A 27,572-nucleotide genomic window follows, 5' to 3' on the forward strand; every position below is an offset into this window, starting at 1 on the left:
TATTCATGACCCGCCTTTCTCCAAGCGGAGCCCACAGAGCCCCAGGGATGCCTGCGTGGGGAAAACGGGGCAAGGGGGCCCTCGTGGGGACCTCCTGGGTGGGGGTACCATGTCCGCCCCCGCCAGGGCGCCTTAGGGGCCAAGGAAAGCCCCCTCCGCAGCACACGTGCAGGGATCCAGGCCCTGCCCGTGGGGCCCACGAAAGGCGCTCTGGGGAGCTTGCGGGGGTCTCTGAGTCCTTTTCTGTCCTCCCCCCCCCGCGACCCCTTTACCTCTTTGTCCTCGCTCCCGATTCTCCTTTCCTTCCCTGCAACATCCTGGGGGGGGCGGTGTCCTCCCCTGCCTCCTCCCTCCCCTTTCTGAAAGCGCGCGCCCCTAGAGCTACGGCGCAGAGCAGCAATCCAGCGCAGATGCTCCACTTGCGGGAGAAGCAGGCAGTTTGGGAGGGGGTTCATATCCCTCCTTCCCGGAGCAGAAGCCGGATGGAGAGGAGGAGGAGGAGGAGGAGGAGGAGGAGGAGGAGGAGGAGGAGGAGGAGGAGGAATGGGTGCAACGTATGGGGGTGGGATTTGGGGTTGTGTGGGAGGGGTCAGAGAACGATGTGCCGGGAGGGGAGGGGATGAATTGGGGGGGGGGAGGTTTCCCTCCTCCCCTCTTCCATCTGTGGATCAGGAGAGCGGGGGACGGGCTGATCCTGGCAATCCAATTACAAAGTGAGGTCCCCCCCCTATAATGTTTATATTGCAAAATCCTTCCCTCGCCCTCCCCACGCCACGAGCCGTGCGTCCGTGTTTTAGGTATTGGTGCTCTTCAGACCAGGATGGGGGGGACAGTTATATGACTCCCCCAAAGCCCCAAGCCCCCACCACAGCCTCAGACTAAGGCCAGGACAATGACCGTGGACACAGGCACCTTCCATGCACAACAGCAAGGAGGCTCAGAGAAGCAGCCTATACAATTGTAGCAAGAAGCGGATACCATGAATCGGACTGTGTCCTCCGAGTATCCAATATTGAAAACTGTAGAAACGTCAAATAATCGCCAAAATTCAACGGTTTGACGGATGTCCTTGGTTCCCACGAATAATGACTCCTCTGGAATTGGGGTCTCCAGGGCTCCCCCTGACTCCATAATCCCTTAGGGGGCAGGAGGCGATCAAGGGCAGCACATGTCTCAGGCAGAAATCCATCGGGATGGTGGGTTGAATCCTGATGCATTCAGAGGAGAAGCGGAGGAAAGCCTTGCAGTTGGGGGGGATGTGTAAATACTATTATGGTTCTTTGGGGAAGAGGGTAGTTAAAAGGAGTGGAAAACTGGGGTTGTGACAGGGCTGGGTGACGGGCTCATGTTTCTAAATTCCAAACACGCCTACTTTGTGACACATTTGTGATGTATGCATGATGCTGTGAAAAAAATGTATTGTGGGAAATGGGGAGAGGTCTTAAAAGTTCATGCAACCTTATGCAATTGTTGTAAGAATTTTAAGGTCTAATATATAATATATATAAAATAAATGTTCCAAGCAAGTGTTTTAAACAAAAAATCTGCCCTTTCCCCCTTATGGGGTATCCAAGAGCCTATATAGAGTCCTTACGTAGGTTCCCTATTGGTAGGAGAAAATAACAGAGGCCAACCAGAGAATATTGAGAAGCAAAGCAGCTAGTAAGCCTGATCTTTATTGATCTGTTGCAACGGGGTCCTCACTCACCACATGCAGGAGGGCGGAGGAACCCAGAACATTGGCACACAAGGCCTTCTATAGACATTTTAAATGCCCTGCCCTGGAGCTCAAGACCACCCCTCCACACATTATACATACTTCACAGAAGGGGTGTAACCCAAGACCAGCATCCCCAGATACATTATTCCTACATCACAGAAAGGGCGGTTTACAGCAGAAATCTGAGTGGTTTGTTTACCTCCTGTCTGCCAGGTTACCTGTTAATGGTCACTTGATTGGATTGCCTGGGGAGCCTGGCCAGTCTTTTGCAATGATAAATACTTAGTTCCTGGGCCAGGTCACAGGCTCACACCCTATTCATATCTTAAATGTGCCCTTAAGACAGGATTTGTGAAGGAAAAGACAATGGGGAGGCTCCTCCCATCTCTTCCTCTCTTTTAAATTGGAACCAGTGAAGGCAGATAATTCCCTGTGTGTCTTTCTGGAGGTGGTTGGAGGATGGATGGCAGCTAAGGGATTGAGGTTGAATCCGGACGTGGGAGGCAGGTGTGGGGGAGGCAGGTGTGGGGGAATCCCGGTTCCTGATGGCATAACAGTGCCCCTAAAGGACTAGGTCATCACCTTTCAGTATTGGGGTCAGTGCCCCTATTCCTCCAGCAGGAGCGATTGTGGGGCTTCCTCGCCCACTTCCATTCAGCTCCGCCATTCCCAAAGGGCAATTCTTCTTCAGCCATTGTGGGAGCCGACGGGCTGGAAGCTGGAGCAGCTTCCCTTTGAGTAGGCTCTTCTTTGCTTTCTGATGACCTCAGTCTCTTGGATTGTGGCCAGCTTTCCTCTTCCATTTCCCTGAATGCTGAGCAGTGTTGGATATGTGGGGAAGTGAAATTCACCCCAGAATTTTTCTGCAGGGTTCCCTCCGCAGCACAGAAGGATGGGGGGAGGGAGGAACACATATTAATAAACGAACACTCCTATGAATGGAGAGAAGCAGAAAGTGGAGTCCCCTATAGATCAGTATTGGGACCTGTGGCTTTTCAACCTGTTCATTCATGATCTAGAGTTAGGAGTGAGCAAAGTTTGCTGATGGCAGTAAATTGTCCAGGAGTGTTCAAACAAAGACAGAATGCAAGGAGCTCCAAAAAGAGCTCTCCAAACGGGGTGATTGGGCTGAAAATACAGTTCATTGTCAACAAGATTAAACAAAAAAAATTCCTTCCAGTAGCACCTTAAAGACCAACTAAGTCAGTTCTTGGTATGAGCTTTCGTGTGCATGCACACTTCTTCAGATACGTGTGCTATCTGAAGAAGTGTGCATGCACACGAAAGCTCATACCAAGAACTGACTTAGTTGGTCTTTAAGGTGCTACTGGAAGGAATTTTTTTTTTTTGACTATGGCAGACCAACACGGCTACCTATCTGTAACTGAAACAAGATTAAAGTGATGCATGTTGGGGGGCAGGGAAACACCCTCTTAATATCATGTGCAGGATCATGGGGTCTAAACCGGGTTTCTCTGTGTGCTCTAGGAGACCAGGGGAGAGGGGAGCTGGTCGCAGCAGGAGGGGGGGTCTCCCTGGAAGCTTCAGCTGATGGCCTCCTCTTCTGGGTCTCCTGGCCCCCTCCTCTCCTCCCTCTGAGCCTGAACTGCTCTCTGCCCCAGCCTCTTCCTGCTCACCAAACCCTGTTTCCTCCTCTGCTTGCAACACCTCCCCCTCCCATTCTGCTCCCTTTTCTACCGCTTTCTGCTCATCGCTATCCCACCACCAGTCCCCAGAATCTGAGCCTTCTTCCCTTGTGGGTCCCCCAGCTGGTGCCTCCCCACCCCACGAACCTAGCCAGTCCATGACAGCAAAAGCAGAAACAACAGTAAAATCAATATGATGGTAATATGCACTGTGGTCCTCTGGCAGGGAAACTCCCTATCAGCATGACTCAATAATAACTTCTTGGACTATGGAAAAGTACTATCTTCTCCAAACCCCAGAATAAGCAGGAACTCTGGGGTTGCCCCATGGGGTTCAAGAGTGAAGATGGGCCTATCAGGAGACTACCCTGGTACCTGCAGTCCCTCCTTCCCCCTCTTGAAATTAGGCTTGTGGGGAAATCTCCCATTCAATTTCAGTATTTCAATTTTTTTTCAGAAAGCACAGGAGGCAGGGATGAAGGTCTGGAGAAGAAGAAGTGTTTGGAGACCATGCAGTGGTGGGGGTGACAGAGTTTGTGGCAAAAACCGTCTTGCATGTTTGAGTAGAGCAACTCCAGGGCATGAGCGAAGTATAACCGGAGTAGGGGCCACGTGTAGAGCAAGTCCCACACTGAGGTCAAAAACACACACAGAGGCAGCAGGACTTCTTCAGTTATACTTTACTGAGCTTTCAAAGCATACAGTTCTCATTGGTCCCCAGTGAGGCAAAAAACTTAGCTCCTGAGAGCAGATCCAGTTTCAACAGTAAAAAAAATTAGCAGACAGGAAATCTAAGTCAGGCACACAAACCGGCAGAAGGGTGCAAGGGAGGAAAGAGGCTGGAAGGACATAGAGCAATGTGTTTTGTCAGGGAATGGTCTGAAGCCAAATATGGGGGAATCCATTCTCAAGCAGATAAGCTTTCCTCAGAAGAGGAGCTGGAGGGTGAGAAACGGCCCCCCTCGTTTCCAGTGGTCTCAGAAGCAGGGAGAGACACAGACAGAGAGCAGATTAGACAGGAGTTACCTAGTTGGAGAGAATGACAAGAGAAACAGACTCAGCTGGCCCTGTAGCAGGAAGACAGATTTCCTCTGAGTGGAACATGTCCCGTGCTCCATACATCTAAATGTGTTCTCCCATGTGAGACTCCCTAAATGTTTCCTAAACACTCCATTATAACTAAAGAACTTTCTGTAATCCTTCCATTTAAACTGCTTCTCCTCTTTGAGTTTGTTGATCGTTTGTAGGGTGGCAAATATTGAAGTTCTTCCTGTGCATGTCTGTTGATGTTCCACTAGGACTGAAACTCTTATCACCTTTGCTGACATTTATATGGTTTGTCTCTTGTGTGAGTTTGTTGATGAAAATCAAGGATTCCACTCTACCTGCAGCTCCTTCGACACTCCATACATTTAAATGGTTTCTCCAATGTAAGTCTGCTGATGTTTTCTTAGATTTCCACTCCGATCAAAGACATTTCCACACACCATAAATTTATAAGGTTTTTCACCCGTGTGAGTCTGTTGATGTCTTCTAAGGGTTGCATTGAATCTGAAGCTCTTTCCACACTCCAGGCATTTAAGGGATCCATTATCACTAAAGCTCTTTCCACATTCCATACATTTAAATTGTTTCTCCCCTGTGTGAGTCTGCTGATGTGTTCGAAGTATTGCATTCTGACTGAAGCTCTTTCCACACTCCATGCATTTAAATGGTTTATCACCTGTATGAGTCCGTTGATGTTTTCTAAGGGATCCACTATTACTAAAGCTTCTTTCGCAATCCATGCATTTAAATGGTTTCTCCCCTGTGTGAGTCTGTTGATGTGTTCTAAGTTGTCCATTATCACTGTATCTCTTTCCACAATCCATACATTTATATGGTTTTTCACCCGTGTGAGTCCGTTGATGTATATTGAGGTGTCCACTCTGACTGAAACTCTTTCCGCACGCCATACATTTATATGGTTTCTCTCCTGTGTTAGTCTGTTGATGTCTTTGGAGGGTTGCATTGAAACTGAAGCTCTTTCCGCACTCCTGGCATTTAAATGGTTTCTCCCCTGTGTGAGTCCGTTGATGTCTTCTAAGTTTTCCATTATCACTAAAGCTCTTTCCACACTCCATGCATTTAAATGGTTTCTCCCCTGTTTGTGTCCGTTGATGTATACTGAGGTGTCCACTCTGACTGAAACTTTTCCCACACTCCATACCTTTATGTGGTTTCTTCCCTGTTGGAGGTTGTTGTTGTGAACTATGTGTGCTCATTCAATGAAGCATATTCCACATTTCACACATTTTCATTTCTATTCCTAATGAAACGAAAGGTGTCCCATTCCCTGGAGTTTTTACTGTCTTCTCCATCTCCTTCTTCAGAGTGGGAGGAAAGGAAATTCTGTTTTGGTTTCAAGGAAGAAAACTGAGGGAAAGAGAACACATCAAGCTCCATTAGCACCTTCTCCTATTTCAACGTCTCCTACACTCCCTCACCTCCTACCCATGTTCCCAATTTTTAGGAAATGAAGTTGCTATGTCAAATGATAGTAATTCATGAGCAACTTTCCAAATCCACACTCAATGTTCACAAAGCAGCTTGATTTTTAAAAGAATGATTTGCTGTCTGATCTTGTGTCCGTCTTCTGACAAAGAACTATCCGAATATGACACTGAAAAGCAGGATATTCAAGGCAAATAAATAAACTGTACTTAGTGGAATGTGTAGTACCTTGAAAATGCAATATTGATTCACGAATGGCCTGAAGTTGTGTTATTTCTGTGGACATGAATTTATTCCTGTTCTGTCTTAAGATCATAATCATCATAATCATACGATCCCCCCCCCCCCAGGATCCGGGAGTGATCCGCGAGAGAGAGCCTGTTGAGGAGACATAGAAGATTTTGACAGCTGTCAAACTAGCTGTCAAAGTTGGAAAAAAATAGAGAACTTTGTTTCTGTTGTATTTGCTGGTTATATTTGTTACAATAGAGTTATAAATTCTTTGAAACAAACTAGAACTGAACTATGTGCACTGTTACACTGTTATATTTCTATGCAAATATCCTTAAGAATCGTGACATCCAAGTCCCTTTCAGGTTCACATGGACACACGCATCTGGGACGGAGAATAGCAGGTTAATATTTACCACCTTAAATTGTGCGGAGAAAAGGATTGCAAAGTAGCCACCTTTGCAATCTTATTTCCGAATGGGGGAACTGTAGCAGGAAAAAGCCCCCCCCCCAATCATTCAGTTTGTACAAACTTCACACACACACACTCACACTCACACACTACATACGCTGCGCTTCGGTTATAAATTCATAGAAAATCAACCATACATCGGATTTGCACTGTTCCACTTTTATTTTACTCCATGAAGGAAGTAAATGGGGAAGGTTTGATACAGGCCAGCCATAATCCCTTGAGCATACCAGAACATCCACAGGAGCCCTGCCCAGTTGCTATGCCAACCCTGATGGTCCTAGAAAAATATCCAGATGGAGATGAGAGACGAAAAGCCGTTGCAGAACTTATGAGGAAGGTTGATAGGAGCAAAAATAATTTCAAGAATTGGGTGAAGTCTACAAATTCCACAACGTATGCTAGTTTTGTAGCCGCTCAGGAAATAGTCAAGCACGGGAAGCCGTTCACAGATGGAGAGTATATAAAAGAAGCATTCATTAAGGTTTCGGAACATCTATACATGGACTTCAAAAACAAGAATGAAATTGTGCAGAAAATCAAAGACATGCCTCTGTCTGCGAAGACTGTTAAAGACAAAACCCTAAAAATGGCAGAAAACATTAGCAAACAGCAAATTCAAGACATTAATTCAGCTGTGGCGTACTCCATCGCCTGTGATGAGTCCAAAGATAAAGGTGATATTGAACAAATAGCGCTGTTCTGCCGATATGTGAACTCTTTTGGGCCACAGGAAGAACTGATTGAGCTGATACCACTAAAAGACCAAACAAGGGGTGAGGATATCTGTAAGGCTGTCCTGGACTTTTTAAGTGCTAAAAAAATAAACACCAACCACCTGGTCTCAGTGGCTACTGATGGGGCACCGAGCAGAAGGGCTTTGTGGCTCTACTGCAGAAGGCACTGGGTAGAACGCTGCTGTCATTTCATTGCATCCTGCACCAAGAGGCATTGTGTGCTCAAACATTTCCCCCCGAATGCACAAAAGTGATGGATGTGGTCATTCAGATTGTTAATAAGATAATGGCAAAGGGTTTAAACCACCGCCAGTTTCGTTTGCTATTGGATGAGGTGGAAAGCACATATTCTGACCTCCTGCTCCACAACAAGGTCCGGTGGTTGTCCAGAGGCGAGGTGCTAAAACGCTTTGTCACATGTTTGGAAGAAGTAAAAACCTTCCTGGCCAGCAAAGAGCTTACCTTTGCTGAGCTGCAACAGCCAGAGTGGCTGGAAAAATTACATTTTATGGTAGACATGACAGCCCATCAAAACACGCTAAATACAACCCTTCAGGGGAAAGGAGGCACAGCCCTGCACATGCTGGAGGAGGTTTTGGCATTCGAGCGCAAGTTGACAGTGTTTGTCAAAGATTTCCAGAGAGGTACACTGTCTCACTTTCCCTCTTTGAGAGAGTTCAAACAAAGTCATGATACGATAAATTTGGAATATTTCAAGTCTGCAATCACCGCAATGCAAAGTTCGTTTGGGAAACGATTCTGTGCTTTCAGAGAGGAAAAAAACACATTATCCTTCCCTGTCACTCCCCTGGCGATCGATCCATCCCTATTGAATATGACTGCATTTCCAGGTGTAAGTCAACCTGATCTTGAGCTGGAACTGGCCGATATAGCCAGCAAAGATATATGGGTGTCCAAGTTCAAATGCTTGACCGCTACTCTTGAGAATGTTGCCCGTCAGAAGGCCATTCTGGCTCAGAATCATAAATGGAGTGATATTGAAAACCTTCCCAAACAGGACAAACTTGTATTCGAAACATGGAATGCCATCCCCAACACTTATATAAACATGAAAAAGTATGCATTTGGAGTCCTGTCGATCTTCGGTTCCACATATGTATGTGAGCAGGTCTTCTCCAACATGAACTATATTAAAAACAAACATCGATCACGCCTCACAGATGACAGCTTGCAAGCCAGTGTGAAAATGAAGGTGGCGTCTTACAGCCCTGATGTGCAGACACTGAGCATTGAGGTTCAGGAGCAAAAGTCCCATTAACCTGGTTACCTGGTTGTAAATTAAATATTTTAATTAGCTATTAATTTGTCCTTTTTTCTTGAGATTGACAGCTGACTGCACGATCCTGTATATATAGCATTAAGGCAAGAAACAATATATACAGTGTTATATTTGTTTTAAATGTTGCAATGTTTTTGCGGCTCCCAGTTGTTTTCTTCGGAAACGGGTCCAAGTGGCTCTTTTTGTCTTAAAGGTTGCAGACCCCTGTCCTAGACAGAAGACCATCAAGATCACAAAGAACTTGCATATGGGAGTGGATTCAGCATGGACTGGAACAAAGGACAATGATCAGATCTTCCCTCTGGGGGCAGGAAACTGCAAACTCCCCTCTGTCACCTGGAAAGTACTCATGGGGAGGGGGAAAGGGGGAACCAGCCAGGTGACAGGACACTCAGGTTACCACCACCACCCCTCCCTCAACCCCTCCTTTTGTGATGTATGTATGTATGATGTTTCTGGGGGTGGTCTTGATCAACAGGGTGGCAATTTCAAAAGTTTTTATAAGGCTTTGCACACCATTTTTCGGAGTCCTTCCTCTCTCCTGCATGTGAGGGGAGCACCCTGTTGCAACAGTTCAATAAAGGCCAAGCCTTCAGGATGCTGTTTTGCTCCAAGTTATCCTGGTTGGTGTCTTTGTTTTTGTCCAAGGGAGCCCTCGGATTTTTCCGTTAACAGTCCCAGGGATGCCTGCGCGGGGAAATGGGGCAAGGGGGCTTCATTGGGATCCCCTGGGTGGGCTTCCTAAGGGTCCAAGGAAAACCCCCTTCGCAGCATGCGTGCAGGGATCCAGATCTACGACAGGCGCTTTGGGGACCTGGAGGGGGTCTCTGGATCCTTCTCTCGCCTCCCCCCAAGACCCCTTGGAAGGGCAGGGAGTCCCCCTTGTGTAACAACTTAAGCAGGAGCTCATAATGTGTGTGGGGGATTTCCTCACACTCACAGGAGGAATGGACTCCTTTACAAGGCATGGTGAACAATTTTGGCAAATTCAAACGCAAATACGGTGGAGCGATGAACCCCAAACGACTGAGAACTCCCTGCGAACAGGGACCTGGACCTAACTGTTAGGGGAAAATCTAGGTGTGAGGCTGCTCAGTCCCCCAGCTGGTCGGGCAGAGCCCGCGGGTCCCTGCAGAATAAAGGAAGGAGTCCAGCCAACCGGAGCAAACAGCTGTAGACCAAAGTTCATTGAGCAATAGGTTCAAAGAGCAAATTTGAACACCGAGGATGGGGTGACAAAGACTTTTAAAACTTTCCCACCATATCCCAGAATACAGTTCGTACAGCATCATTGCTACATCACTGACATGTCACAAAAGGGGAGGGGTTAACCTTGGCAAACATGTCCAGACAAGTCCTTGGTACAAGATTAGCATAAGCAGACATGGCAGGGCAAGACTCAGGTATAAGATTAACATAGACAAATATGTCTACGATATAGAGAGCCAGTGTGGTGTAGTGGTTGAGAGCGGTAGTCTCGTAATCTGGGGAACCGGGTTCGCGTCTCCGCTCCTCCACATGCAGCTGCTGGGTGACCTTGGACCAGTCACACTTCTCTGAAGTCTCTCAGCCCCACTCACCTCACAGAGTGTTTGTTGTGGGGGAGGAAGGGAAAGGAGAATGTTAGCCGTTTGGAGACTCCTGAAGGGAGTGAAAGGCGGGATATCAAGTCCAAACTCTTCTTCTTTTTCTTCTTCTTAAGTACCACCACCCAAAAGTACAATAGAAGTTCCTTTGCATGTCTGGAGCCTGAGGCGAGTCAGGTGATGAGATTTGGCTTCCTTTGGCTAACAATGAGCCCAGCAATTGTCACCTCTGGGAATGTCCTGGAGTCCTTTTGCAAGGGGAAAATAGCTTTGGAATGGAGGAAACTGGGACAGGAGATGATGTTATATTATTTTTAAAGCTAGGTAACTTCCCTGAGCTGTCAAGTTGAAAGGATACATTCAGGCATAATATTTAAAACAAAAAAAATTCCTTCCAGTAGCACCGTAAAGACCAACTAAGTCAGTTCTTGGTATGAGCTTTCGTGTGCATGCACACTTCTTCAGATACACTGAAGTGTGCATGCACATGAAAGCTCATACCAAGAACTGACTTAGTTGGTCTTTAAGGTGCTACTGGAAGGAATTTTTTTGTTTTGACTATGGCAAACCAACACGGCTACCTATCTGTAACAGGCATAATATTTGTAATATTAAACTTTAAAGATATAACTGTTGGGATACTGCCAGGGAGAAAAAGCCCATCATAGCTCCCACATCGCCTCCGGACAATCCATGGATCTCCCGTAGATACACTATCAGCAATTAGCGACACGAGCTCCAGAAAATAGCTTGCCACATTCCAGAGCTGATGCACGCTCTATCAGCAGAAATCCGCACAGCGAAAGATGCACGCAGGAGAGCATTATTTAGAAGTTTATTCAGCGTTGGTCAGAACAAAGGAAAAAACATGACTGCCTGCTTGCGTGTTCAGGCATAGAGAGAGAGAGAACAGCTCTATCAAAACAGAAACATCCTGTGAACAGGAAATACGCAGACTCTGTGACTCACAAAGCCTGCTCCCTTTTAAGGTGGAACGGAACTATCCTAACATCCTCCCCCTTTCCGTGTAACCTTTAGTACCTGTGGTTCAACCCAATTGCAACCTCTGTACGTAAACCTTAGGTTGTTCTCTGTTAACAACCTTAGACAACAGATCAGCAGGAATTTCATTTCCTGCCATGTAGGACACCTATAGAATCATAAAATCATAGAATCATAGAGTTGGAAGAGACCACAAGGGCCATCGAGTCCAACCCCCTGCCAAGCAGGAAACACCATCAGAGCACTCCTGACATATGGTTGTCAAGCCTCTGCTTAAAGACCTCCAAAGACGGAGACTCCACCACACTCCTTGGCAGCAAATTCCACTGTCGAACAGCTCTTACTATCAGGAAGTTTTTCCTAATGTTTAGGTGGAATCTTCTTTCTTGTAGTTTGGGTCCATTGCTCCATGTCCGCTTCTCTGGAGCAGCAGAAAACAACCTTTCTCCCTCCTCCATGTGACATCCTTTTATATATTTGAACATGGCTATCATATCACCCCTTAACCTCCTCTTCTCCAGGCTAAACATGCCCAGCTCCCTTAGCCCTTCCTCATAAGGCATCGTTTCCAGGCCTTTGACCATTTTGGTTGCCCTCCTCTGGACACGTTCCAGTTTGTCGGTGTCCTTCTTGAACTGTGGTGCCCAGAACTGGACACAGTACTCCAGGTGAGGTCTGACCAGAGCAGAATACAGTGGCACTATTACTTGCCTTGATCTAGATGCTATACTCCTATTGATGCAGCCCAGAATTGCATTGGCTTTTTTAGCTGCCGCGTCACACTGCTGGCTCAACCAACTGTTTGTGGTCAACCAAGACTCCTAGATCTTTTTCACATGTACTGCTCTCAAGCCAGGTGTCACCCATCTTGTATTTCTGCCTCTCATTTCCCCCCCCCCAAGTGCAATACTTTACATTTCTCCCTGAATGAGTCCTTTCTGAATACACTCTCTTGCATGATGTAGCTTAATCTGCAAGTACTTGGTTCTTTGCTTGCAACTCTCTAAGTTCAGCAAAGCCAAACAGGATCTATTGTCTTGATACACTTGTATAGGACATTTCACATAAACTCTGATGTCCTTAAACAGTTGCATCAACCATTCAGAATCCATGAGTGAAAATGACAGAGCATTGAGTTCTGCTTCACAGGAACTTAGGCTTACTGTCGTCTGCTTCTTGCACAGCCAGTCAAACAGACAGTGGTTGTACATGTAGCATACTCCAGAAGTGCTTGTACCATCCATGGTGTCACTTCCAAAACTAGCATCTGCATAGATTTCAAGACCTCCAGTCTTCTGACTGGTGAACCTCAGCCTGTAGTGCATAGTCCCTTTCAAATAGTGGGCTATGCGCTTCAGAGCTTTCCAATCCTGAACAGTAGGATTGTTGGCATGTCTGCTAAGCAGGTTAGTGCTTACAGCTATGTCAGGTCTTGAGCATCTAGCAATAAAATTCAACTTGCCTAGAATGCATCTGTACAGCGTAGTGTCAGAAAACGCTTCAGCAGTACTATCTACCTGGTAACCTGTCACCATTGGTGTGTCTGCTGGGTTTGCATCAACCAGATTCAACCGGGTAATACATCAGCAATTTTCTGTGTTTGGTGTACCAGAAAATTACCTGTTTGGTCCCTCTCCACCTGCAGAGAAAGATAGTTGGATACCTCACCAAGATCCTTCATGTCAAAGTGCTCTTTCAGCTGAGCTAGGGTGCTTTGATACAAAGCCTGATTCTTCTAAAACCTTAGAAGATCATCAACAAAACATAAACAATACTATCTTCCCCAAACCCCAGAATAAGCAGGAGCTCTGGGGTTGCCCCATGGAGTTCATGAGGGAAGATGGGCCCCCCAGGAGACTTCCCTGGTACCTGCAGCCCCTCCTTCCCCCTCTTGCAATAAGGCTTGGGGTGGGGAATCTCCCATTAAATTACAGTATTTTAAGTTTTCTTCAGAACACGTAGGAGGCAGGGAGAAGTTCTAGTGAAGAAGCAGTGTTTGGAGATCATGCGGTGGTGGGGGTGAGAGGGTTTGGTGCATAAACCAGTCTGACACTCACATACAACCCCTTCTTGCATGCTTGAGTAGAGCAACTCCAGGGCATGATCCAAGTATCGGCAGGGTAGGCGCCATGTGTAGAGCAATTCCCACACTGAGGTCAAAAACACACACAGAGGCAGCAGGACTTCTTCAGTAATAGTTTACTGAGTTTTCAAAGCATACAGTTCTCCCTGGGCCCCCAGTGATACACAAAACTTGGCTTCTGAGAGCAAATCCAGTTTCAGCCGTAAAGAAATACAGCACACAGGATATCTAAGTCAGGCACACAAACCGGCAGAAGGGAGCAAGGGAGGAAAGAGGCTGGAAGGACACAGGGCAATGGAGGTGTGTTTCCCTTCATGTGGTTTTGGAGGGAAGTCAGCAACTCGGCATCTGCTGGGGCTTCACGAAGCAAAGCTTTCTGCCGGCTGCTTCCAGGCAAATGAGCATCCCCGACACTGTGATCTGTGGGGTGTTGCCATATCAGTTGTTTTTGAAAGGATATCATGATGTGGTCTAGAAACCAATATGGAAAAATATATCGCCCAGCCCTAATCCTCACTGACCCCCAGAAATCCAGATAAACCCTCACCCCTCTCTATCAAAAGGTACTTTACATCTTAGATTATAATCACATTGTTTGACATTGCCTTCAATATTTCATTTACAGTTTTACACATAAATTCCAGAACTTCGCATACACAACATGTGTTAATGACTGATTTCCTGCTGAGTTCATTTCTGTGAAGAAAAGAGTGGACTCCGAGAGGAAGATGTCCCACACTCCATACATCTAAATGGGTTCTTCCATTTGAGAGTCCCTGGATTTTCCTTAAACACTCCATTGTAAATAAAGCACTTTTTGCAATCTTTTCATTTAAGCTGCTTCTCCTCTTTGAGTTTGTTGATGCTTTGTAGGGTTTCAACTCCTAAAGTTCTTCCTGTCCCTGAGTCTGTTGATTTAGAACTTTCACTAGGACTGAACCTCTATCTACGTTCCTGATATTTATAAGGTTTGTCTTTTGTGTGAGTTTGTTGACATAAATCAAGGGTTCCACTCTGACTGCAGCTCCTACCACACGCCATACATTTAAACAGTTTCTCTGTCATGTGTCTGCCAATGTTTTCTAAGGTGTCCACTCTGACTGAAGCTCTTTCCGTACTCCATACATTTATATGGTTTCTCCTCTGTGTGAATCCGCTGGTGTAATTTAAGGTCTCCATTCTGACTGAAGCACTTTCAACACTCCAGGCATTTAAATGGTTTCTCTCCTGTGTGAGTCCGTTGATGTGTTCTAAGGCTTCCATTATCACTAAAGCTCTTTCCGCACTCTATGCATTTATATGGTTTATCCCCTGTGTGAGTCAGTTGATGTGTTCTAAGGATTACATTTTGACTAAAGCTCTTTTTGCACTCTATACATTTATATGGTTTCTCCCCTGTGTGAGTCCGTTGATGTCTTCTAAGGTTTCCATTATCACTAAAGCTCATTCCGCAATCTATACATTTATATGGTTTCTCCCCTGTGTGAGTCCGTTGATGTCTTCTAAGGTGTCCATTATCACTAAAGCTCCTTCTGCACTCTATACATTTAAAAGGTTTCTCCCCTGTGTGAGTCTGTTGATGTCTTCTAAGGTGTCCATTCTGACTGAAGCGCTTTCCGCACTCCAGGCATTTAAATGGTTTCTCCCCTGTGTGAATCCGCTGGTGTAATTTAAGCTTTCCATTCTGACTGAAGCTCTTTCCGCACTCCAGGCATTTAAATGGTTTCTCCCCTGTGTGAGTCCGTTGATGTCTTCTAAGGCTTCCACTAATACTAAAACTCTTCTCACACTCCAGGCATTTAAATGGTTTCTCCCCTGTGTGAGTCCGTTGATGTGTTCTAAGTTTTCCAATATCAGTGAAACGTTTCCCACATTCCATACCATTAAATGGTTTCTCCCCTGTTGGAGGTCGTTGATGTGAACTATGTGTGCTCATTCAATGATGCATAGTCCACATTTCACACATTTTAATTTCTATTCCTAATGGGGGGGAAAGGTACCCAATCCCCTGGAGTTTTGACTTTCTTCTCCATTTCCTTCTTCAGAGTGGGAAGAAAGGGAATCCTGTTTTGATTTCAAGGAAGAGAACAAAGGGAAAGAGAACACATCAAGCTCCATTAGCACCTTCTCCTATTTCAACGTCTCCTACATTCCCTCACCTCCTACCCATGTTCCCAAGTGAAGTTGCAATGTCAAATGATAGTAATTTATGAGCAACTTTCAAAATCTTCAATCAATGTTCATAAAGCAGCTTGATTTTTTAAAGAATGATGTGCTGTCTGATCTTGTGCCCGTCTTCTGATGCAGGCAGGACTATCCTAAAATGACACCGAAAAGCAGGATATTCAAGGCAAATAGATAAACTGTAGTTAGTGCAATGTGTAGTACCTTGAAAATGTAGTATTGATTCCCTAATGGCCTGAAGTTGTGTTATTTCTGGGGACATGAATTTATTCCTGTTCTGTCTTAAAGATCATAATCATACGATGTCATGGGGTGTTAGGGAAGCGGTAGTACCTTTGGTGGGGGAAATGTCATGCACCTTACGGGGTAATTTATCCACCATTGGTCCCCACCCTGCACTCAGCTCTCACCTTTTTCTTCCAGAAGCTATCATGACCGATGTCCTGTGCCCATTTAATCATAGCTGATTTGACTGTCTCATCTATTGTATTCCACTTCAGCAGCAAATTATACATTCTTGATAGATTCTTAGTATTGGGTTCTAACAGTTCTGTTTCTAATTTGGATTTCTCCACCTGGAAGCCAATTTTCCTGTCTTGTTTAAAGGTCTCCATTATTTGATAATAATGGAGCCAGTCTCTTACCTTGGACTTTATTTCTTCAAGTCTCTTTAATCTAAATTTGCCACTTTCTTGTTCTAAGATTTCAGAATATTTTGGCCGATTAGGTTCCATATTAAGTTTCTTCACTTCTATAGCCTCCATTGGTGATAACCACCTAGGAGTTTTGCTTTCCAACAAATCCTTATATCGAATCCAAACATTGTATAGTGCTTTCCTAACCACATGATTTTTAAAACCTTTATGAGCTTTAGCCTTGTCGTACCATATGTAAGCTTGCCAGCCAAACCTATTGTCAAATCCTTCCAGATCCAAGATATCTGTGTTCTCAAGAAGTAGCCAGTCCTTCAACCAGCAGAAAGCTGCTGCTTCATAATAAAGTCTTAAGTCCGGCAGGGCAAACCCCCCTCTATTTTTTGCATCCGTTAATATCTTATATTTTATTCTGGGCTTTTTGCCCTGCCAGACAAATCTAGATATATCTTTCTGCCACTTCTTGAAACAATCTAGTTTATCCACAATCTGTAATGTCTGAAACAGAAATAACATTCTTGGCAAAACATTCATTTTGATCACAGCGATTCGGCCTAACAAGGAAAGCTTCAGATTCGACCATATTTCTAGGTCTTTCTTTACCTCTGTCCAACATTTGTCATAATTATCCTTAAATAAATTCACGTTTTTAGATGTCATGTTAATCCCCAAATATTTCACTTTCTTAGCCACCATCAACCCAGTTTCACTTTGGAACTTCTCCCTTTCACCATTTGTTAAATTTTTTCCCAAGACTTTAGTTTTTTGTTTATTCAATTTAAATCCTGCAACCTGGCCAAAGAATTGAATTAATTCCAAAACTCTTTTTGTACTAGTGTCTGGCTCTTGTAAAGTCAATACAAGGTCATCTGCAAATGCCTTCAATTTGTACTGTCTGGCTCCGACCCGGATTCCTTTTACCAACTGGTCCCCCCTAATCATATTTAATAGGACCTCCAAGACTGAAATAAAAAGTAATGGGGATATTGGGCACCCCTGTCGTGTCCCTTTTTGTATCGGAAGTTCATCAGTAACCACATTATTTACAATTAACTTTGCCTTTTGTTCCGAATATATTGCACCTATACCATTCTCAAACCTTTGGCCTACCCCCATCCCATGGAGATTCTTCTTCATAAAATTCCAAGAAATATTATCAAAGGCTTTCTCCGCGTCCACAAATATTAAAATTGCCTTCGTGTTAATATTTACTGTCAACATTTCCATAATGTCAATTATATTCCTTACATTATTTGATAAGTATCTTCCCGGAAGAAAGCCTGCCTGGTCTTTATGAATCTCCTCCATCAGCACCTTCTTAAGTCTTTTTGCTAAAATATCAGCAAATATTTTATAATCCACATTAAGTAATGATATAGGGCGGTAGTTCTTAATCTGATTTTTTTCAGTTTCAGACTTTGGTATAAGCGTGATGAAAGCTGCTTTCCACGATTCAGGAGCCTTTTTCCCCTCTAGTATTTCATTGCAGACCTCCTTCAACAGCTGTATTATCCATTCCTTCAAAGCTTTATAATATCTGGAGGTTAATCCATCTGGTCCTGGAGATTTACCTAGTTGCATATTTTGAATGGCACCCTCTATTTCTTTATCTGTTATTTTCTCATTTAAAACCAGCATACTTTGTTGCGAAATTTTTTGTAATCCATATTTCTTAAGAAAATCTTCAATGTCTCGTTCATTCTCCGGCCCTTGTGCATATAGTCTTCTGAAATAACTCTGAAAACAATTGCTAATCTCATTTGGTTTGGTAACGTTCTTTCCATCCACCTCCAAATTTGTAACTGTATTCAATTTTTGTCTCTTCTTCAATTGCCATGCGAGGAGTTTCCCACATTTGTCTGCTGACTCAAATGTCCTTTGTCTCATTCGCTTGATTTTCCATTCTATCTCTTGATTCATCAGTTCCATATACTGCATCTGGTACAATTTAATTTCTCTCAAGATCTCATGAGACTTTGGTTTGGACCTCAATCTCTTTTCACCCTCTTTTATTCTTTCCAGGATCTTATCTTTCTTCTCATTTTGTTTTTTCCTCTTTAAGGTATTCTGTTGTATTAGGAAACCTCGCATCACGGCTTTACTTGCGTCCCAAATCACTCTTTTTTCAACATCCGTCCTCAGATTTATCTCAAAATAGTCCTTCAAAGTTTTTTGGGCCTTTTTGTAAACCTCATCATCTCTAAATAGGGTGTCATTCATTCTCCATCTGAAGGAGCCAGTTGTTAATTTCATTTCCATCTTTACAGCATTATGGTCGGAGCATGTCTTTGGGCAGATTTCTACCTTTTTTATCCTTGGAGCCATACCACTAGTAATCCAAATTTGATCAATTCTTGTCCATGTCATTTGTGCCTCAGAAAAAAAGGTTCCCTCTCTCTCGAGAGGGTATCTAGTTCTCCAAATATCTATCAAGTCCAAATTCTCTGTCATTTCAAAAAAAGTCTTGGGTAATCTCCCATCCTTAGAGACCACCTGTCTTTGTGCTTTGTCCATATTTGTAGAGACCACGCCATTCATATCTCCTAATAAAATTACATTATAATCCAAATAGTCCATTAATGTCTCATGCAGTTTCTTGAAAAATTCTGCCTTCCCTTCATTAGGTGCATAAATACCAACTGTCAAAAAATTTTCTCCCTGGATTTGTATTTCAATTGCCAAAAATCTTCCTTGTTCATCTTTAAAAATCAATTTAGGGGCCAATTTCTCCTTTGCATAGATCACCACTCCTCTTTTCTTGACTTTATCCGATGAAATAAATTCCTGTCCTAACCTTTTGTTTATAAGCAATCTTCTATATGTCCTTGTTATGTGGGTCTCTTGTAAACAGATCAAATCCAATTGTTCTCTTTTCAAAATATGAAAAACTTCACGCCTTTTTCTGGGAAGGTTCAATCCATTGCAGTTCCAAGTCAAAAACTGCAGAGACATCGTTGATTAGTTACCTCCAGCCGCTCCCTGCGGCTGTTCTTCTTCCGTTGGTGATTTAAGTCCGAATGTCAGGTTTCCAAGATCTGTCTCAGAGGTCAGTTCTACCACTCCTTTCTGTAGGTCCTCTTCGTTTCTGTCCAAAAATTGTTCTTTATCTTGTACTGTTCTTATCTTTACTTTCTTTCCTTTGTAGCCAAAGGACAGGCCTTGTGGAAACTCCCACCTGAAGGGAATACCATTCTGTTTCAGCAGGTAAACCAGATTCTTATAATGAGTTCTAGCCTCCAGAATGTATTTTGGGATGTCCCTGTAAATTTGTACAAAAGAGTCTTCAATCTCAAGGGTTCTTTGATAATGTAGATTTAATATTTTGTCTCTTTCCTCCTTTGATCTCAAAGTTATCAGGCAATCCCTCGGGATCTTTCTATTTTGCCTTCTCCCCAGTCTGAAGGCAGCTGTTATCTTAAATTCTTCCTCCTCTGTATTTACCTGCCAAAATTCTGAAAGTTCTTTAGTGAGAAAGTCCACTAAGTTGTCCCCTTCACTTTCTGGGACCAATCTAAGTCTTAAATTCCTCTCTTTCCTCTGCATCTCCCATAAAGACAAAGCGGCCTCATGTTCGTCCAGCCTCTTGCACACTGGTGCTAATTTTTCCTGTGCGTTATCTGCAGCGGATTTCGCTTCTTCCGCTATTTTTCGGGTTGTTGCATTTTCCTCAATTAATTTATTTATAGTTGCTGTGTTGGATGTTATGCTTTTAGTGTTCAAGTCCAATTTTGTAGAAAGTTCTGTCTACTGTTTGGTATTTTCCGTACTCTGCTTTGTCAAATTTTCTAAAGATTCATTTATCTTAAGCAAGGCTTGTGTCACTGAATCCATGAATATATCTATCCCTTTTTCCTGTCCAGCTGCGCCTGCTGACAATGTACCTGACGTAGAGCCCCTTTTCTTTTGTGCGGTTTTCACTTTAGACCTTGTTGCTATCTCCTCTGCTGAGCCGCTCATGTCCCAAGGTCGTTCCCACAGGAGCAGCTTGAATGGAAAAATCCAGTGACTTGTTTTTTACAGTCTATGTTGCGACTATTGTCTTTAGATCCTCTAGAGGGAGCAATTCAATGTATCCACAAATCAGAAAAAGAAACAAAGGCAAAAGCCCCCAAGGAGGAAAGTTTTTAACCACACTCACCCAGTCTTCTAGTTGCAACAAACTATCCAAATGTTCTTTCAGTAGAATCCCAAAGTCACAAAGTCCAAAATTGTATCCAATAAAGTCACAGTCTATCTTTTCTGACCGTCCCTGTCAAGTGTTTCACCCAGGCAGCACGCTCCCAGAGTCAGAGACAGCGGAAAATTTCCCTTTATTTCCTTTCCTGCAGGTTAAGTAAAGTTCCCTTTTCTCCCCCCCCCCCTCGCTCCTGCTTGCTGGAGGGGGGGTTCAAGTTCAATGCCAGGGCTAAACCACTTTAAAAAGTTCAAACTACTTCTCCTTCAATTGCAGCTTTAAGTTCCGTTGCTTTAAAAGTCATGCAGGTGGGGGGCAGACTTCCTTTATTTACCGTCCCCGTTTTCAGCCGAATTTCAGGCAAATTTTAATAGTCCCAATAAGTTCCTCAATCCTACTTACGGGTTTCAAATTTCAGTCCAAATTTCAGGAAGGAATCGGGGCTCTCCGCCTATGGCGACGCAGCTTCACTCCACGGGCTGGGTAGCGACTCTCAGCACCGCGCGATCCCCCGATGCTCCTCCGGAGCCTTTAAAAAGGCTTTTTTGCAGTAAAGGGGGGCGCAACTGGTGCCCACAGAGTCTCCTTGTTCACAGGCTTCCGCGCCTGTGATTTTAGGGGTCCCCGCTTTGCCGTAGCGGTCAGACCCGAACTCGTGGAGCAGCCCTCTCTCCGGAGATCAGAGAGAGAGCCACCATTAAGCGCTTGCGCCAACCGGAAGCCGCCCACCGAAAGCTTCTGCCACCATGATCCTTCCAGTTCGGATTCAGGCCTCATCATGCAACAGAAATGGTCCTGGTTGTGCTGCTTGATGATCTCTGATGGGCTAGAGTCTGAGGGGAAAGCTGTTTCCTGGTTCTGCTGGATCTCTCAGTGGGTTTGGAGACCTTTGACCATTGTATCCTTCTGGACCCTCTAGGAGTGCTGGGGACCCTGCTATGCAGTGGTTCCCCTCCTTCCTCTTGGGCCATGTCCAGAAAGTGGTGTTGGGGGATGAGTGTTCAGACCGCTGGGCTCTCACTTGTGGGGTGCCTCGGGGCTCTGTCCTCTCCCCATGCTTTTTAATATCTATATGAAGCCACTGGGAGAGATCATAAGGGGTTTTTGGCTGGGTGTTCAGAGGCATGTGGATGATACCCAGCTCTTCCTGTATTTTAAATTAGAACCCGTGAAGATAGTGAATGGCCTGTGTTGGTGGCCTTGGTGGTTTGCGGATAAATGGCGGCTAACAGATTGAGGTTGAATCCTGACAAGACAGAAGCACTGTCCCTGGGGGACAGGTGGCAGGCAGACCCTACCAGCCTGCAGACTGTGTCACTAGAGTGGTCAATGCTCTGGTTACCTCCTGCTTGGTCTACTGCAATGCGCTCTACATGGAGCTACCTTTGAAGGTGAAACAGAAACAGCAACTGGAGTGAGCCAAGCTTGTTATCCAGTCCCAAGGTTACTCTGACATTGAATTGTTTATAAATCACAGTATTGAAAGGCGCCTGGTCCCACTTCCTATTCTGCTATTCTCTACTCTGCTTGTGTCTTTCTTACTTGAGTGCTGTTTCACTATGCTATGTTAGGGTTTTACTGTAAATTCAGTTTTTGGATTCTTATGCTTCTTTGCCTTCAGTACTAAATTTATCTGCTGAATGGATTTTTTGCTGCCTCTGAGTGTTTTTTTCTACTCTGCAACTATATGTGAGTCTTGGAGATCATTATGGAGGAGCAAGATCTGCGACCTAAAGCCCTCAACTGCCTTGGCCCTGTAGACCTGAAGGAGCGTCTCCACCTCCATCCTTCACTCTGAACACTGAGGTCCTCCTCTGAGGTCCTCCTGCTGGTCCCCTCTCTGTGATAAGTGAGGGTACAGGGAAGCAGGCAGAGGGCCTTCTCGGTGGTGGCGCCCGCCCTGTGGAACGTCCTCCCTTCAGAGGTCAAGGAAATGAACAACTATCTGACATTTAGAAGACAGCAGAAGGTAGACCTGTATGGGGAGGTTTTTAATGTTTGATGTTTTACTGTCTTTTTTGTGTACAGTGGTACCTCAGATTACATACACTTCAGGTTACAGACTTCGCTAAACCAGAAATAGTGCTTCAGGTTAAGAACTTTGCTTCAGGATGAGAATAGAAATCAGGCTCCGGCTCTGCGGCAGCAGGAGGCCCCATTAGCTAAAGCAGTGCTTCAGGTTAAGAACAGTTTCAGGTTAAGTACGGACCTCTGGAACAAATTAAGTACATAATCTGAGGTACCACTGTATTGGAAGCTGCCCAGAGTGGCTGGGGAAACCAAACCAGATGGACAGGATGTAAATACTACAATCATTCTTATTACATTGTGATTTTTTCCAGTTATTTTGGAATTTGTACTGCAATATTAGCTCAAGAAACGTTATGGGTGGAGAAAATCACAGGGTTGCCGTAAATTATAATCCCACCCACAAACTCTCATTCACATACAGTGTTTAAATTTGGGAAGGTCACAGACCTCACCTGTGCTAATACTGGCAGTCTTTGGCCTGCACAGTCACACCCGGTGTGTAGAGCCTCCAGCCCCAAGGCACTGTCTATCACTGTGTCTGGACAGGGCAGGGGCTTATGGGGTTGGAAGAGGATGGAGATTGCAGGAAGGAAGGGGTGGGGGGACTGGACCCCCCACTTTCCAGGGATCCCTCTCTGGCCGCTTTGAAGGGGTGGCCGATTCCTGGGCGGGAGGGAGAAGCCAAGGCAGCCCCTCCAGAGAATCCCGGCGGGCGCCATGATGGAGACAAGCCCCAAAGACTGGTCTACCTAGCGCCCCCCCCCATTGCTGCCCTTCCCTGCCCCAGTCTTTGGCCTGTATGTACAGCATGTAGAGCCTCCAGCCCCAGGCACTGTCTATCATGAAAATGGGTCCTTTGACTGGGAAGATGCATGCAATGGCTATCATTGGATGCTGATGGGTTGTATCTCAGCTTGTCAGTCACTCTGACACTGCCTACAAAGAATAAGAGGAACAGAAATGCTTTTGAGGTGCAACTTCTGTATCAATCCTGAGAGCCATTCCATGAACTCTGCACCTGTTTCTGATGACAGGTGTTCATTATCCTCATCCTCAATGAACCAGGCAGTGGAAAAGAGACTTAAAGATGGAAGCCTGAGAGAGAGGAAAAGGCTTCTGGCTGCTTCCTGGGTGGGATTGCGGAAACCAAGAGCCGCTTCTGAGAAGGCCTCCCCCCTCCCCTCTTCCTCTCAGGATTTCCTCTCCTCTCCAGGGGGAACAATGGTTGGACCGGGCAAAATTGCTGTATCTGCCATTAATTTGATTTTGATTTTATATTAGAATGAATTGCTTTTAGAATGCATTTTAATTAATTGATCATGAGCCCGGCTTCGCCCGGGGAATGGTGAGATATAAATTATTATTATTATTATTATTATTATTATTATTATTATTATTATTATTATTATTATTATTATCTGGCTTATGGGGTGGGAAGCGGGTGAAGCTTGCAGGAAGGAAGGTGCGTCTTGCTAATGGAGAAATCTGAGGGGCCCCCTGGAGAAAAAACAAGGACACCAGCCAGGAATACCAGAGCAAAACAGCAGCCAGTAGGCTTGGTATTTATTGAAGACGGTCGCGACAGGACTCCCACCTGCCACCAGGTGAAACAAGATGGAAGCCCCGTACAAAAGAGAACCCAAAATTTTATTAGCTGCTAATCCCAATGTTACAGTCCCCAAAATACATTATGAAAGGGGAGGTCTGGTGGCTGTAATCTGAGCATCCTGGACCCTGCCCCATAGTTCCCCTTGCCCTCCACCAAACATCTATCAGGTGAACGAAAAGAGATATTTACATTTTCCTTCTAGGAGCAGAAGTGCGTCAGGAGCCAGAGTGGAACAAGGGTGGAGGAAGTGTAAACAAACATGACCGCCATGTGGCCTGACTTATCCCCCCCCCCCCCGCCAAGAAGGTAAATGGCCGGCATGCGGCCTACAGCTAGAGGGTGGTGGATAGCTAGCCACCGCAAAACAAAAAGGTTGCCCCTGCATCCTAGCTGGGCGCCCGCCCAGAAAGAAAAGCCAAAAAATTGTGGCCTAGCCTGGTGGAGGGGCCATGCCCCTTCCAATCAGGCCAGAACTTACCTTAATATGGCCGCCAGGACACGCTCCTGAGGATCCTGATCCTGCAAGGAAGAAAACCAAAAGAGGCTTGGACAAAGGGGTCCGCCTCCTTTCTTTGGCCTTTGCCCCACCCCCGGCTGGCCATCCATTATCCTCCCTGACCTGTTTCCCAGTCAAGCTAATCCCAGCCTTTTGTCTTCATCTGGGTTGGTTCTTTCTGGCATGGCTACCTGTCTGGCACTCAGGTATCAGGATGCCAGGGATTATCACTCAGGCAGAGGGGCTGCTGAGTAGCTGAGCTCACATGTCTATAGGAATTTCTGAAGTTTCCCCAGTGAGCCAGTACATAGAGACATTTATCAGTAAATTCTTACATTTGGTATTGTGCAGCAAAGGCCCTTTGAATAAATAGGAATAAACTGTGATGGAAGTGCTTTGTGGGAAGAAATCACAAAATGATTGTTCTGATTTCGGTAGTGGGCTGCATGTGCATGATATCTGCTGGAGGGACAACCACCCCCAACCTATACATAGATTCCTGCAACAGTCTGGACAGGGCAGGGGCTTCTGGGGTGGGAAGCAGATAGAGGTTGCAGGAAGGAAGGGGTGGGGGGACACGACCCCCACTTTCCAGGGATCCCTCTGGCTGCCTTGAAGGGGTGGCCGATTCCTGGGTGGGAGGGAGAACCCAAGGCGGCCCCTCCGGAGATTCCCCACGGGAGCCACTATGGATAAGTCTCCCCAAGACTGTTTTCCTATCTCCCCCCCCCCAATTCTGCCCTTCCCTGCCCCAGGGATGCTCCCCCTCCCCACTTCCTCGACTCCCTCCCTCTGTCCCAGAGTCTCCACTGAACCCAGAGGTCCCCCTTGGCTTGGCTTACCCCACGCCCTGCGCCCCCATCTCTCCCTCCGGAGGGCCCCCCACCCAAGACGAGCAGGGGAGGACAGGGGGGTCACTATCAAAGCCTCCATCACGCCCGTTAACCCTTTCATGGCCCACCTCTTTCCGCGCGGAGTCCCAGGGATGGAACCCACAGAGTCCCAGGGATGACTGCGCGGGCAAATGGGTCGAAAGGGCTTCGCTGGATCCCCTGGGTGGGATTCCTAAGGGTCCAAGGAAAACCTCCTTCGCTGTACGCGTGCAGGGATCGAGTTGCACGAAAGGCGCTTTGGGGAGCTGGAGGGGGTCTCTGGATCCTTCTCTCGCCTCCCCCCGCGACCCCTTTACCTCTTAGTCCTCGCTCGCGATTCTCCTTTCCTTTCCTGCAACATCCACGTGGGTGGGGGGGGGATTTACCTGCCGCCCCTCCTCCCCTCTCCGAAAGCGCGCGCCCCTAGAGCTACGGGGCAGAGCAGCAGTCCGGAGTAGAAGCTCCACTTGCAGGAGAAGCAGGCAGTTTGGGAGGGGGGCTCACCCCCCCACACTTTCCCGAAGCAGGAGCCGGATGGCGAGGAAGAGGAGCAACATATTGGGGAGGGGATTTGGGCTTTGCGGAGGCGGGGTGTGGGAAGGATGTGCCGGGAGGGGTGGAATTGGGGGGCGGGGAGCAGAGGAAGGTGTCCCCCCTCCCCTCTTCCTCCTGAGAATCAGGAGAATGGGGGAGGGGCTGATCCCGGCAATCCACTTGCAAAGTGGGGTCCCCCCCCCCACAATGTTTATATTGCAAAATCCTTCCCTCCCCCACCCACGCCACGAGCTTAGATCCGTCCGTGTTTTCGGTATTGCTGCTGTTAAATCCAGGAAGGGGGGAGGGGCAGTCAAGACAGAAATCCATCCGGATGGTGGGTTGAATCCTGATACTTTCCACGGTGAAGCGCAGGGAAGCCTTGCAGCTGGGGGGATGTGTGAATTCTGTTGTGGTGCTTTGGGGTGTTAACGGAAGATCCGAGGGCTCTCTTGGACAAATGAAGACACCGACCAGAGTAATTCAGAGCAAAACAGCAGCCAGTAGGCTCGGTCTTTATTAAAAAAGACTGTTGCGACAGGACTCCCACCGCCCACGAAGTGAAGCAAGATGGAAGCCCCGAACAGAAGAAGACCCTACCTTTTATTAGTTGTTAATCCCTCAAGCTACACCCCCAGAATTACATCATATTTACATCATGATTACATTGAGATTGGGAGGAGTCGAGGAGGGGCTACACAGGTAATCCGAGTGTCTTGACACCTGGCCGGAGCCTCCTTCCCCCTCCCCACATGAGTCAATTTTAAGAACAAAAGGAGAAAGGTGAAGTTTCCTGCCCCCTGAGGGGAATCCAGTCAGTGTCTTTTGTGTGAGTCCGGGTGGAATACACTGAAAGGTGTAGCCTTATTGTGTCCTCGATAGCCTCCTGTCTGGACCCATCGCGATGGCTATCAAGGTAATCACGTCAGTCAAGAGGAATTGCTGAGTACGTGACCGCTCGGTCAAGAGATTATGGTTGCCGAGCATCAAGTCACCTCCCTTTGATAGTCCTAAAGATATGCAGTAAAATAAAAGTGGTCCGACGAAAATCCGACGTACGGTAGATTTTTAACGAATATAAAACGGCGAATACTTTGAAGTTCAAACCAACCCCAAGTTCAGGAAACAATGTAGCAAGCTCTTGATTGGATTAGTCACGGTTGAGTGAATTCGGAAACGTTGTATCAGTGAGCTGTCAAACAGGGACGCAGCGAATGGCGGCTGCAGTACCAGCGCAGCCGCCACTAGGGGCGCTGTTCGCTAATGCTGATTGGTTGAAACGGCTATCGAGTGGCCCAGAGTTCGGTCGCCCGGTCTACTCATGTTAGGAATAGGGCGATGTGGAGCGCTAGAGGGGAAAGCCGTCAGGCTAGCGCTTCCTTATTTACGGAAGGCTTTCGGGAGGTGACCCTCTAAAGGGACATCTCTAGGGTCGGGGAGGGGAGATGCGTGTACGTGTGAGTGTGGTGCTTGTGTAATACACGTGGTACATGTGAGGGGGGGGTGATTTCCGGCGACAGGGGAAGAGGGTAGTTAAAAGGTGTGGGAAAGTGGGGTTGTGGTGGAGCGATGAACCCCAAAGGACTGAGGATTCACTGTCAACAGGACTGGCCCACCCAAGCCTCACCCCCTTGCCTCAAAGCCTGACACCCCGCAATGTGACAGGATTGTGACTCCTGCCCTCAGCAAGCAAAATAGTTCCCCTCCCCACCGGAGGAAAGCAATCTCCGGGATGCTGAGGTGCCCTGA

General features: G+C 46.1%; 3 protein-coding genes and 1 long non-coding RNA gene across 7 annotated transcripts in view; 1 reads left to right on the forward strand and 3 right to left on the reverse strand.

The window, feature by feature from the left end:
* Positions 1 to 26,052, reverse strand: part of LOC309378613 (uncharacterized protein) — a 53,275-nt gene extending 27,223 nt beyond the window's left edge. The window contains exon 1 of the mRNA XM_081927010.1: positions 25,607 to 26,052. The gene's annotated coding sequence lies outside the window, so the exon portion shown is untranslated. The remainder of the gene's footprint in view (positions 1 to 25,606) is intronic.
* The window catches only part of LOC309378862, a 79,609-nt gene that overhangs the window by 5,448 nt on the left and 46,589 nt on the right, over positions 1 to 27,572 (forward strand). The window contains exon 2 of the long non-coding RNA XR_014172215.1: positions 12,991 to 13,214. This is a non-coding gene — a long non-coding RNA (uncharacterized lncRNA). The remainder of the gene's footprint in view (positions 1 to 12,990; positions 13,215 to 27,572) is intronic.
* Positions 4,779 to 26,315, reverse strand: LOC309379813 (uncharacterized protein; the record flags this gene model as incomplete). Its single annotated transcript, XM_081929266.1, has 3 exons — positions 26,257 to 26,315; positions 24,400 to 24,776; positions 4,779 to 5,781 (listed from the first exon to the last, which is right to left on the reverse strand). The coding sequence occupies exon 3, from the start codon at positions 5,628 to 5,630 to the stop codon at positions 4,779 to 4,781; it is 852 nt and encodes a 283-aa protein (XP_081785392.1). The 5' UTR covers positions 5,631 to 5,781; positions 24,400 to 24,776; positions 26,257 to 26,315.
* The window catches only part of LOC309378789 (uncharacterized protein), a 52,995-nt gene continuing 39,866 nt past the window's right edge, over positions 14,444 to 27,572 (reverse strand). For 2 of the 4 annotated variants that reach the window (XM_081927462.1, XM_081927463.1), the window contains one exon: positions 14,444 to 15,334. In XM_081927462.1, the coding sequence (XP_081783588.1) occupies positions 14,466 to 15,206 (741 nt within the window). In that variant the 5' untranslated portion in view covers positions 15,207 to 15,334 and the 3' untranslated portion in view covers positions 14,444 to 14,465. Of the gene's footprint in view, positions 15,335 to 15,787; positions 15,883 to 27,572 lie in introns of those variants that run through there. The other 2 variants (XM_081927465.1, XM_081927464.1) reach the window with 2 other exon arrangements.

Source organism: Podarcis melisellensis (assembly GCF_964234715.1).
Source record: "Podarcis melisellensis genome assembly, chromosome: 10".
Lineage (NCBI taxonomy): Eukaryota > Metazoa > Chordata > Lepidosauria > Squamata > Lacertidae > Podarcis > Podarcis melisellensis.